Here is an 11,461-nt window from a genome sequence, read left to right on the forward strand (position 1 = left end):
ATCAATGTACTTCCGTTCGGTGCGTATTGCTGAGGATATGCGGAGCATTTGGCGCGTCGTATGGCTGGGCAGGGTGAGGGGTAACAGTGTACATGCGTTTATGCACGTTCAGGTGGGAGGGAGGAGGAGGAGGGGGAAGGGAGGAAGGGAGGAAGGGAGGAGGGAGGGAGGGAGGGGAGGGAGGAACGGAGGGAAGGGAGGGGGAACGGAGGAAGGGAGGAGGGGAAGGGAGGAGGGGGAAGGGGGAGGGAGGGGAACGGAGGGAAGGGAGGAGGAACGGAGGGAAGGAGGAGGAGGGGAAGGGAGGAAGGAAGGAGGAACGGAGGAAGGGAGGAAGAAGTAGGTATACAGGTATTGTGTATGTAATTAGAAGGAACAGGTGGGAAGGTATGCTATACAACTAGCGTGTATAGAAGAGTATAGACAGTGGAGTTAAGGGCGACTGATCAATACAACAGACTAACACACATACGCAACAGTTACTACTTTAGGTTGGTTCTTACTGACGGCACACACACACTACCGCTTGACCCCATACATCGACATACACAAACCAAGGAGTCAGAGTGCAGTACGTCAAATACACAGTCAGTAGGTCACTAGTATTTCTAGAGTACTGCAACATGGTATACATATAACACGTGCAATTTACTGCCATGTAAGCTTTTTTATAAGTGTACTAAGTCGACTACTTCTTCCTAGATCATCAACTACGGTGCAGTATTGTAAGAGAGGTTAATGCACGACCATAACTACACTACGTACTAAGTAAACATTAGTAGTGTGACCATCACCAAGTGTTTTACTGGCGGACATCACCTTTCTCCACAGGGACTCTTGTGTGTGTGCCTCCTGTGAACTGACCTACCGCCCACTTAACCTTCCTTAAAGACTGTGTTGGGGATGAAGTTCCCCGATACAGTTCAGGTGAAACAAGCCTTACCTCACCTCCAGGTAAGTGCTGCTCCCTCCTACAGTTCCTCTGCTACAGATGAGACTACCGCATTTCACATAAATAACGAGTTGGGGGTCAACACTGCGACGCTCGTGTCTCTTTAGCTAGCTCTCCCAGCCAATGACAAAACACTGGATACATGTCTTATTTGATGTCGTCGTCGGGTTTTACCTGTCTTAGCCATAACGTTCAAGGATATGCCTCATCAATATCTAACTATATGTACCATGTAGGTCTGTCCGTCTCCTGCTGCTCCATGACGAGAATTGCGATCTTGAACCCAGTAGTAGACACTGATATATCATTCTGTTCACGGATGATTCGGATTCACTAGTCTGAATCTCTGAGTTCGTGGAGCAGCAGGAAGACTTTTGTTTGTGACTGTACATTATTTAGAGGAGTGTCATAACCAGATCAAGACCCGGCTTAGAGGTTCTAGGTGGCCAGTAAAGCGGAGGTCATCGTGAACTAGCTTTATTGAACACTACTAACACTAAACATCTGTGACGGTGCAATGTGACGGTGTGACACGACTTACTTAGTGGACACTAAACTATGAGGTGATAGCAGGATCTCGTGATTAAGTGCCTGCTCATCCTCCTTCCCTCCCTCCCCTTAAAGTGAGTGTGGTGCAGGGGACGAGCAGTGTTGAGAACCAGGAACCAGTACAGTGCTTGATGGGTGAAGGCATCGCAGGGGTAGGTCGGCGGTGTTGGTGGGGAGGAGTTTTTGGTGTTTCAGGAGGTGTGTTCTTTTGATCAGGAATTAATGGTAAAGTGTTATATTATGTACAGAGATGTTGTGTGTGGCGCTGAATTCGTGTGTTGTTGTGTATAATCGCAGGGAAGAGTACACAGCGGTGTGGGGAGGGCGGAGATATTCACTAGTACAGCACAACACCGAGGGCTGGAGAATGTGAAACAGAAGAATCCAAGGGAGGAGGTGCGAGATCATGCTGAGGTAGGCACCAGGATGGTCAGGTAAGAAGAACAGTACGCAACGTGCCGTATGATGGCCCGTGCCACCCTCTCATCGAGCTGGGACACAGCGCTGCCAGGAGGACGTTTCTGCAGGGAGCATCCTGACGCGGAGGATATGTGACACGGCGGCGATGAAAAGCCTAGGCTCAGGAGGTGGTGGTGTCGGGAGAGGTGTTTGGGACTGTACCAAGAGTGTCCTCAGTACCTCCAGGGAGGTCCTCCAGCACCTCCAGAGGTCCTCAGCACCATCAGGGGAGGTCCTCAGCACCACCCAGGAGGGTCCTCAGCACCTCCCAGGGAGGGTCTCCAGCACCACCCAGGGAGGGTCCTCAGCACCACCCAGGAGGTCCTCAGCACCACCCAGGAGGTCCTCAGCACCACCCAGGGAGGTCCTCAGCACCACCCAGGGGAGGTCCTCAGCACCACCAGGGAGGTCCTCAGCACCACCCAGGAGGGTCCTCCAGCACCACCCAGGGAGGGTCTCAGCACCACCCAGGGAGGGTCCTCCTCCCAGAGGTCTCCTCAGGAGGTCCTCAGCACCAACCAGGAGGGTCCTCAGCACCACCCAGGGAGGACCTTCAATACCTCCCAGGGAGGTCCTCCAGCACCACCCAGGGAGGTCTCCAGCACCACCCGGGAGGTCCTCAGCACCACCCAGGAGGGTCCTCAGCACCACCCAGGGAGGGTCCTCAGCACCACCTAGGGAGGTCCTCAGCACCAACCAGGAGGGTCCTCAGCACCACCCAGGAGGGACCCGCCCAGTCACCACCTCCAGGAGGTCCTCCCACCGAGGAGGTCCTCAGCACCACAGGGGTGGACCCTCAACCACCCGGGAGGTCCTCAGTACCTCCCAGGGAAGGTCCTCAGCACCACCCAGGAGGGTCCTCAGCACCACCCAGGGTGGAGCCCTCAGCACCACCCATGGAGTCCTCAGCACCACCCAGGAGGTCCTCAGCACCACCCAGGGAGGGTCCTCAGTACCTCCCAGGAAGGGTCCTCAGCACCACCCAGGGAGGACCTTCTGTCTACTCTAGGAAGGGTCTCAGCACCACCCAGGGTGGGTCCTCAGCACCACCAGGGAGGAGGGTCCTCAGTACCTCCAGGAGGGTCCTCAGCACCACCAGGGAGGTCCTCAGCACCACCCAGGAAGGGTCCTCAGCACCACCCAGGGAGGACCTTCAATACCTCCAGGGAGGGTCCTCAGCACCACAGGGAGGTCCTCAGCACCACCAGGGGAGGTCCTCAGCACCACCCAGGAGGGTCCTCCACCACCCAGGAGGGTCCTCAAGCACCACCCAGGGAGGGTCCTCCTCCAACCAGGAGGTCCTCCAGCACCACCCAGGGAGGACCTTCAATACCTCCAGGAGGGGGTCCTCAGCACCACAGGGAGGGTCCTCAACACCACCCAGGAGGGTCCTCAGCACACCACCCAGGGAGGGTCCTCAGCACCACCCAGGAGGGTCCTCAGCACCACCTAGGGAGGGTCCTCAGCAACCAGGAAGGGTCCTCAGCACCACCCAGGGAGGGACCTCAATACCTCCCAGGGAGGTCCTCCAGCACCACCCAGGGGTCCTCAGCACCACCAGGGTGGACCCTCCAGCACCACAGGGAGGGTCCTCAGTACCTCCCAGGGAAGGTCCTCAGCACCACCCAGGGAGGGTCCTCAGCACCACCCAGGAGGTCCTCAGCACCACCACCCAGGGTGGAGCCCTCAGCACCACCATGGAGGGTCCTCCAGCACCACCAGGGAGGGTCCTCAGCACCTCCCAGGGAGGTCTCAGTACCTCCCAGGAAGGGTCCTCAGCACCACCCAGGGAGGACCTTCCAGTACCTCCTAGGAAGGGTCCTCAGCACCACCCAGGGTGGGTCCTCAGCACCACCCAGGAGGTCCTCAATACCTCCGGAGGGTCCTCAGCACCACCCAGGGAGGTCCTCCTTCACCCAGGAGGGTCCTCAGCACCACCCAGGAGGACCTTCAATACCTCCAGGGAGGGTCCTCAGCACCACCCAGGAGGGTCCTCCAACACGGGTGGGTCCTCAGCACCACCCAGGGAGGTCCTCAGTACCTCCCAGGAAGGTCCTCAGCACCACCCAGGAGGGTCCTCAGCACCACCAGGGTGGGCCCTCCAGTACCACCCAGGGGAGGTCTCAGCACCACCAGGGAGGTCCTCCAGCACCACCCAGGGAGGGTCTCAGCACCACCCAGGAGGGTCCTCAAGTACCTCCCAGGAGGTCCTCCAGCACCACCAGGGAGGTCCTCAGCACCACTCAGGAGGTCCTCAGCACCACCCAGGAAGGTCCTCCAGTACCTCCAGGGGAGGTCCTCAGCACCACCCAGGAGGTTCCTCAGCACCACCCAGGAGGATCCTCAGTACCTCCCAGGGAGGTCCTCAGCACCTCCCAGGAAGGGTCCTCAGTACCTCCAGGAGGGTCCTCAGTACCTCCGGGAGGTCCTCAGCACCACCACCCACGGAGGGTCCTCCAGTACCTCCCAGGGAGGATCTTCAATACCACCCAGGAGGAGTCCTCAGCACCACCCAGGGAGGGTCCTCAGTACCTCCCAGGGAGGGTCCTCAGCAACACCCAGGGAGGGTCCTCAGTACCACCCAGGAAGGATCCTCAGTACCTCCCAGGGAGGTTCCTCAGTACCTCCCAGGGAGGTTCCTCAGTACCTCCCAGGAGGTCCTCAGCACCACCCAGGAGGGTCTCAGTACCTCCAGGAGGACCTTCAATACCACCCAGGGGAGGTCCTCAGCACCACCCAGGGAGAGTCCTCCAGCACCACCCAGGGAGGTCCTCCAGTACCACCCAGGAAGGATCCTCCAGTACCTCCCAGGGGAGGTCCTCCAGCACCCCAGGGAGGTCCTCAGTATCCTCCCAGGAGGTCCTCAACACCACCAGGAGGGTCCTCCAGTACCTCCCGGAGGACCTTCATACCACCCAGGGAGTCTCAGCACCACCCAGGGAGGTCCTCAGCACCACCCAGGAGGGTCCTCAGCACCACCCAGGGAGGTCCTCAGCACCACCCAGGGAGGATCCTCAGTACCTCCCAGGAGGTTCCTCAGTACCTCCCAGGAGGTCCTCCAGCACCACCCAGGAGGTCTCAGCACCACCCAGGGAGGATCCTCAGTACCTCCCAGGGAGGTCCTCCAGCACCACCAGGGAGGGTCCTCAGCACCACCCAGGGAGGTCCTCAGTACCTCCCAGGAGGTCTTCAGCACCACCCAGGGAGGGTCCTCAGTACCACCAGGATGATCCTCAGCACCACCCAGGAGGGTCTCAGTACCTCCCAGGAGGATCTCAGTACCTCCGGGAGGATCCTCAGCACCACCCAGGAGGTCTCCAATGCCTCCCAGGGAGGTCCTCAGTACCTCCCAGGAGGTCCTCAATCACCTCCCAGGAGGTCTTCCTTTCCAGGAGTCTCAGTTCCCAGGAGGGTCCTCAGCACCACCCAGGAGGTCCTCAACTCCCAGGGAGATCCTCAGTACCTCCCAGGAGGATCTCCTACTTGGGGGGTCCTCCAGTACCCGAGGAGGTCTCATGCCACCAGAGGTCTCAGTACCTCCAGGGAGGTCCTCCCCTCCAGGGAGGATCCTCAGTACCAGGGAGGGTCCTAGCACCACCGGAGGTCCTGAGTACCTCAGGGAGGGTCCTCAGTACCACCAGGGAGGTCCTCAGTACCTCCAGGAGAGTCTCAAGTCACCAGGAGGTCTCGCTCCCAGGTCTCAACACAGGAGGGATCCTCCAGTACCTCCAGGAGGTCTCGTACCTCCAGGAGGTCTCAGTACCCCAGGAGGATCCTCAGTACCTCCAGGAGGTTCCGGTTCAGCACCACGGAGGGTCTCACTTACGGGAGGTCCTCAGTACCTCCCAGGAGGTCCTCAGTACCTCCAGAGGTGTCACCGGAGGTAGTCCTCAGGAGGTCCTACCTCAGGAGGTCTCAGCACCACCAGGGAGATCCTCAGTACTCCCAGGAGGATCTCAGTACTCAGGGGAGGTCCTGCACACCCAGGATCCTCAACACACCCGGAGGTCTCGCACCAGGAGGTTCGCTCCAGGGAGGTTCTCTCCCAGGAGGTCCTCAACAGCAGGTCTCAGTGCCTCCCAGAGAGTCTCCAGCACCACCCAGGAGGTCCTCCAGTACTCCAGGGAGGATCCTCAATCCCAGGAGGTCCTCAGCACCACCCAGGGAGGATCTTCAGAGTCTCCCTGGAGGTCCTCAATCCCGGAGGTCCTCCCAGCACCCAGGAGGTCCTCAGTACCTCCCAGGAGGGTCTCAGTACCTTCCCAGGGAGGTCCTCAGCACCACAGGAGGTCCTCAAGCACCAGGAGGTCCTCACCCCAGGGAGGATCGTACCTCCCGGGAGGTCTCCTCAGACCTCCCAGGGAGGATCCTCAGTCCTCAGGAGGTCTCAACACCCCAGGGAGGGTCCTCCAGCACCACAGGGAGGATCCCCAGGCTCCCCAGGAGGTCCTCAGTACCTCCAGGAGGTCCTCAGTACTCAGAGGAGGTCTCCACCCAGGGAGGTCTCACCTCAGGAGGTCCTCAGCACCACCCAGGAGTAGTCCAGGTCTTTCAGGGAGGGTCCTCAGCACCACCCAGGAGGTCCTCAGCACCACCAGGGTCAGGATCCTCAGTACCTCCAGGAGGATCCTCAGCACCTCCCAGGGAGTCCTCGCCTCAGGGAGGTCCTCAGCACCATCAGGAGGGTCTCCATCACCAGGAGGTCTCAGCCCCACCCAGGGAGGGTCCTCATCACCACCCAGGAGGTCTCCCAGTACCTCCCAGGAGGTCTTCAGCCCTCAGAGGTCACCTCCAGGAGACCTCAGCACCACCAGGGAGGTCCTCATTACCCCAGGGAGGGTCTCAGCACAGGAGGGTCTCAAGTACCTCCCAGGGTCCTCAGTATCCCAGGAGGTCTCCCAGCACCCAGGGAGGTCTGCTCCACCAGGTCCTCAGCACCACAGAGGTCTCCTCCTCCAGGAGGTCTCATCCCACCAGGGAGGTCCTCATCACCACAGGGGGCCTCAGCACCACGGGGAGGTCCTCAGCACCACCCAGGAGGTCTCCACATCCTGCACCCCAGGAAGTCTCATCACCCACCCAGGAGGATTCCAACACAAGGAGTCTCCCGCTGCCAGGAGGTCCTCATCCTACCAGGAGGTCCTCCTTCCCACCCAGGGAGGTCCTCAGCACCACAGGGAGGTCCTCATCACCACCAGGGGTCTCAGCACCCCAGGGGTTCCTCAGTCCTCCCAGGACAGGAGGGTCCTCAGCAACAGGGATTCAGCACCAGAGGTCCTCAGCACCACCAGGGAGGTCCTCAGTACCTCCCAGGCGGGGTCCTCAGCACCACCCAGGGAGGTCTCAGCACCGGAGGGTCTCAGCACCGGAGGGTCCCGGGGTCTCAGCACCACCAGGGGGTCCTCAGCACCACCAGGAGGGTCTCCAACACAGGAGGTCCTCAGCACAGTCCACCAGGAGGTCCTCCCCAGGAGGTCCTCAGCACAGAGAGAGGTCTCCTTTCCTCAAGCTCCATCCAGGAGGGTCCTCAGTACCACCGAGGAGGTCCTCGTACCACAGGGTCTCAGCACCAACCAGGGAGGTCCTCAATACCACCCAGGAAGGGTCTCCCAGCACCACAGGGAGGTCCTCAGCAACAGGAGACCTCAAGGAGGGTCTCAGCACCACCCAGGAGGTCCTTCAGCACCACATGGAGGTCCTCAGCACCACCAGGGAGTCCTGCACCAGGGAGGGTCTCAGCACCTCCCAGGAGGTCTCAGTACCTCCCAGGAGGTCTCCTGTTCAGATCCTAGCACCATCCAGGGGGGTCCTCAGTACACCCATGGAGGTCTCCTGGCCAGCACCACCCAGGAGGGTCCTCAGCACCACAGGAAGGTCTCCCAGCACCACCCAGGGAGGGTCCTCAGTACCACCCATGGAGGTCCTCAGTACCACCATGGAGGGTCCTCAGTACCACCATGGGGGTCCTCAGCACCACCCAGGAGGTCCTCAGTACCTCCCAGGGAGGTCCTCTTCCCCACCATGGAGGGCCCTCAGTACCACCCATGGTCCTCACCACCCAGGGAGGGTCCTCAGCACCACCCAGGGAGGGTCCTCAGTACCTCCCAGGGAGGTCCTCAGCACCACAGGGAGGGTCCTCAGCATCACTCAGGGAGGGTCCTCAGCACCACCAGGGAGGGTCCTCAGCACCACCCAGGAGGATCCTCATCACTCCAGGGAGGGTCCTCTGCATCACCCAGGAGGTCCTCAGTACCTCCCAGGGAGGTCCTCAGCATCACTCAGGAGGTCCTCTGCATCCAGGAGGGTCCTCAGTACCTCCCAGGGAGGGTCCTCTGCATCACCCAGGAGGGTCCTCAGCACCACCCAGGGGAGGTCCTCAGTACCACCCATGGAGGTCCTCACCACAGGAGGGGTCCTCAAGCACCACCCAGGAGGGTCTCAGTACCTCCCAGGGAGGTCCTCAGCACCACCAGGGAGGGTCCTCAGCATCACTCAGGGAGGGTCCTCAGTACCTTCCAGGGAGGGTCCCCAGCATCATTCAGGGAGGGTCCTCTGCATCACCCAGGGAGAGTCCTCATTACCTCCCAGGGAGGGTCCTCAGCATCACTCAGGGAGGGTCCTCTGCATCACCCAGGGAGGTCCTCAGCACCTCCCAGGGAGGGTCCTCAGCACCTCCCAGGGAGGGTCCTCAGTACCTCCCAGGGACCAGACTGGACCACACTTCCCTATCACCTACACGCTTTAGTCCGCTACAGCTAAGGGACGCCACAGGAGGGTCGGAAGCATACAAAAGTTCGGGCGGAGTCTGACTAATAAAAAATTTCACAAATATGTAAAAATCCTAATAAGTTGCTAGGGTTTGTATCGGTCAGGATCAACTAAGAGGATACAGTGACCGGGCAAGAAGGCGTGTCCGCTCCAAGTATAACTTACTGATCAACTTTATGTCACATTTGGCCTTCTTCATTGTCTTGCTACTAGTCACCGACAACAAAACAAGTTTTCTCTAAATAAAATAGATCTTACATAATGTGTTGAGCACAATATACTCTTAAGGTTAAATTAAGAAGCTATAACCCGCGTGTTTCGGGAAGACGTCTGTCATCCTCCATTAAAATAAGAGCATGTTTATCCATTCAACACCTTTGAGGACACAGTCTGAGGCAGGTGTTGAGGAGATCAAGGAACACTGTTGTTGTTGATACACCAATCTCTTCTCGCACCTTATACATCGCCTCTTCAATTATTTACAGTTACAGTCGTCCTTTATACGGAGTAGTTCACTCCTTGAAAAATTAACTGAATTAAACAGATGAGAATATCCTCCAATCAAGTACAGTGTATCACCAAAAGGTCATTTACACCCTACATGGTTTTAACTAAAGCATATCAACTCTCTCACACATTGTCAAGTTCTTCATCTTTGAATTAAAATTTTATGTTGGTTCATCATGTATGGAAGCATACACTTACTCTGCATCAGACAGACAGAACCTTTTTAAAATGACCCAAACAAGACAACAATGGTATGTGCATGGTGAAAGTAATGTTCTCCATGGGAGATGTGAACCTCCACACTCACTCTCCACGGTCATCAATGAAACAGTTTACTTGTAAAATTACTTCGTCATTTACTTCATCTTCATCATCAAACACAGCTAAACAAATCAAGTCATTGATTGTGAGAAAATTCTAATTCTGGTTTTAAGCCAAGCAGGACATGAACTTGTGGTGAAGCATCTAAGGAAGGCTCCGGGTGTAACATAAAGTGATCAGTGTCGTATAGCCTGGAACAAGCTGCCATAGTGCCTAAATATGCATCCAAACACAGCGGGACATGTACAGGGCAGGTGCGGGCAAGGCTTTCCATCCATACCGTTACGTCGCAGCTTGAGCAGGACACATCGTCGGCCTACAAGTGAAAAGCACCAATTGTAGTTTACTGAAGGGTAAGATTGTACGCTAACAGACACCTCGCATGAACGGCACGTACTATGCTAGTGACTTGTGCCACTGGGTATGAGAGAGCGTGAGAGCGCTTCACAAGTTACTTTTCTCTCACCAAGCAGGTTCAACAGTTACTAAAGAGAAGACCACAGACAAGAATGGTTTTTAAGGAAGAATTTAAGCGACAGGAAGGAAAAATGTTGTTTAATTTCTGATGGAGTTTAGTTGAGGAAAAAAAAAATATGCATTAATGACAAAATTTGTCCCAACTTTGTCCTAAGTGTTGACAGTGAGGTGATGACTTACCTGTCTGGCTTGGGTACGGGTTCCTCCCGGTCACTCCTCTCCACGTTCCCCTTCTCTGGGTCCTTGATGGTGATCCCCGCCCTCCGGCCTCCTCTCTTGATTGCTGGTGGTGGTGGTGGTGGTGGTTCCCACTACAAAGGCACTGTTCTCTTCTTTGGTGATGCTCATATAGAAGCACATGTCAGTCTTCTTCATGATGTGTCTCGGGCCAGGGTTCAGGAGGATCGTGTCTTCGTAGAACTCCGGCAGCTCGGCAGGCGCACACCGACCAGAGCCACACCATACCTGCAAGGCACACCAAGTTACCTCTCACTGGCAAGACCACCATACCTGCAAGGCACACCGTTACCTCTCACTTAAGGGGCAAACCCCATACCTGGGACACGCCAAGTTACTTCTCACTAGGAGGGGAGGTAAGGGGTAAAGCCAGAAGGTATGAGGGAGGGCAGTGAGGACCAACAGTGAAAAGCCACAAATAGGCTCAACCCAGCACTGACACACACCTATTTGCTTGACAAGGACCTGCTTCCTCTTGTATATCGCACTCACGCACGTACACCTTCTCTTTCACTACTTTTTCACTCTTACTTTCAATACAAATATATATTTAAAATATAACTTGGCATTGGAACTATTCACACTAAGTTTAATCCAAGACCACCACAAGCCACACCTGATTCGAGAGAAGTTTATAAAAAAGGTCGACGAACGTGAGAGTGTACATACACCAGATGATAAAGGAAGAGGAAGAACCACAACTTACTTCCTGTGTGAGTGGAAGCTGGCGTAGGTGAAGCTCTTGCCCTCGTACTCCCCGAAGAACCATGAGTCACTTAGCTTGATGTGGTAGATCTCGTTACCCGAGCACTTGCCGTAGAGTCGATGCCAGTCCTCCTGCGACGCCTGCCCCTCCCTGCCGGCCACCACAAGGAGGTTAGTACACTTATCTTCACTATACTGTACTCCCTCACCTCTTGTACTCATAACACCACCACACTCACCTCTTGTACTTATAACACCACCACCACCACAAATACACGTCTCTATGCCACACAAGATGACCCACCACCTAAAGAATCAAACCCTCTTCCTGTGACGCTCTTTCTCATGCTTAAAGAGATCGTGAGGGTAAACCACGGTCACACAGCCGTAGATACAGACAGACTCCAGTATAGAAATGATTTTAACATGTCATAAAGATCAGATTTTATTTGAAGTGGTGCATTTTGGTTATAATTATTTCCTTCT

General features: G+C 56.5%; 2 protein-coding genes across 2 annotated transcripts; one reads left to right on the top strand and one right to left on the bottom strand.

The window, feature by feature from the left end:
• Positions 1-5,280: 5,280 nt before the first annotated feature.
• Positions 5,281-8,769, top strand: LOC121877650 (trithorax group protein osa-like). The gene is made up of 3 exons (XM_042383458.1): positions 5,281-5,657; positions 5,750-7,787; positions 8,368-8,769. The coding sequence occupies exons 1-3, from the start codon at positions 5,281-5,283 to the stop codon at positions 8,767-8,769; spliced, it is 2,817 nt and encodes a 938-aa protein (XP_042239392.1).
• A 1,449-nt stretch (positions 8,770-10,218) lies between these two features.
• On the bottom strand, positions 10,219-11,126 carry LOC121877649 (potassium channel subfamily T member 1-like). The gene is made up of 2 exons (XM_042383456.1): positions 10,977-11,126; positions 10,219-10,498 (listed from the first exon to the last, which is right to left on the bottom strand). Exons 1-2 carry the CDS (start codon positions 11,037-11,039, stop codon positions 10,244-10,246), a joined length of 318 nt encoding a protein of 105 aa, XP_042239390.1. The 5' UTR covers positions 11,040-11,126; the 3' UTR covers positions 10,219-10,243.
• Between the last annotated feature and the right edge of the window lie 335 nt (positions 11,127-11,461).

The sequence above is a fragment of the Homarus americanus genome, unplaced genomic scaffold (assembly GCF_018991925.1).
Source record: "Homarus americanus isolate GMGI-L3 unplaced genomic scaffold, GMGI_Hamer_2.0 scaffold45751, whole genome shotgun sequence".
Classification (NCBI taxonomy): domain Eukaryota; kingdom Metazoa; phylum Arthropoda; class Malacostraca; order Decapoda; family Nephropidae; genus Homarus; species Homarus americanus.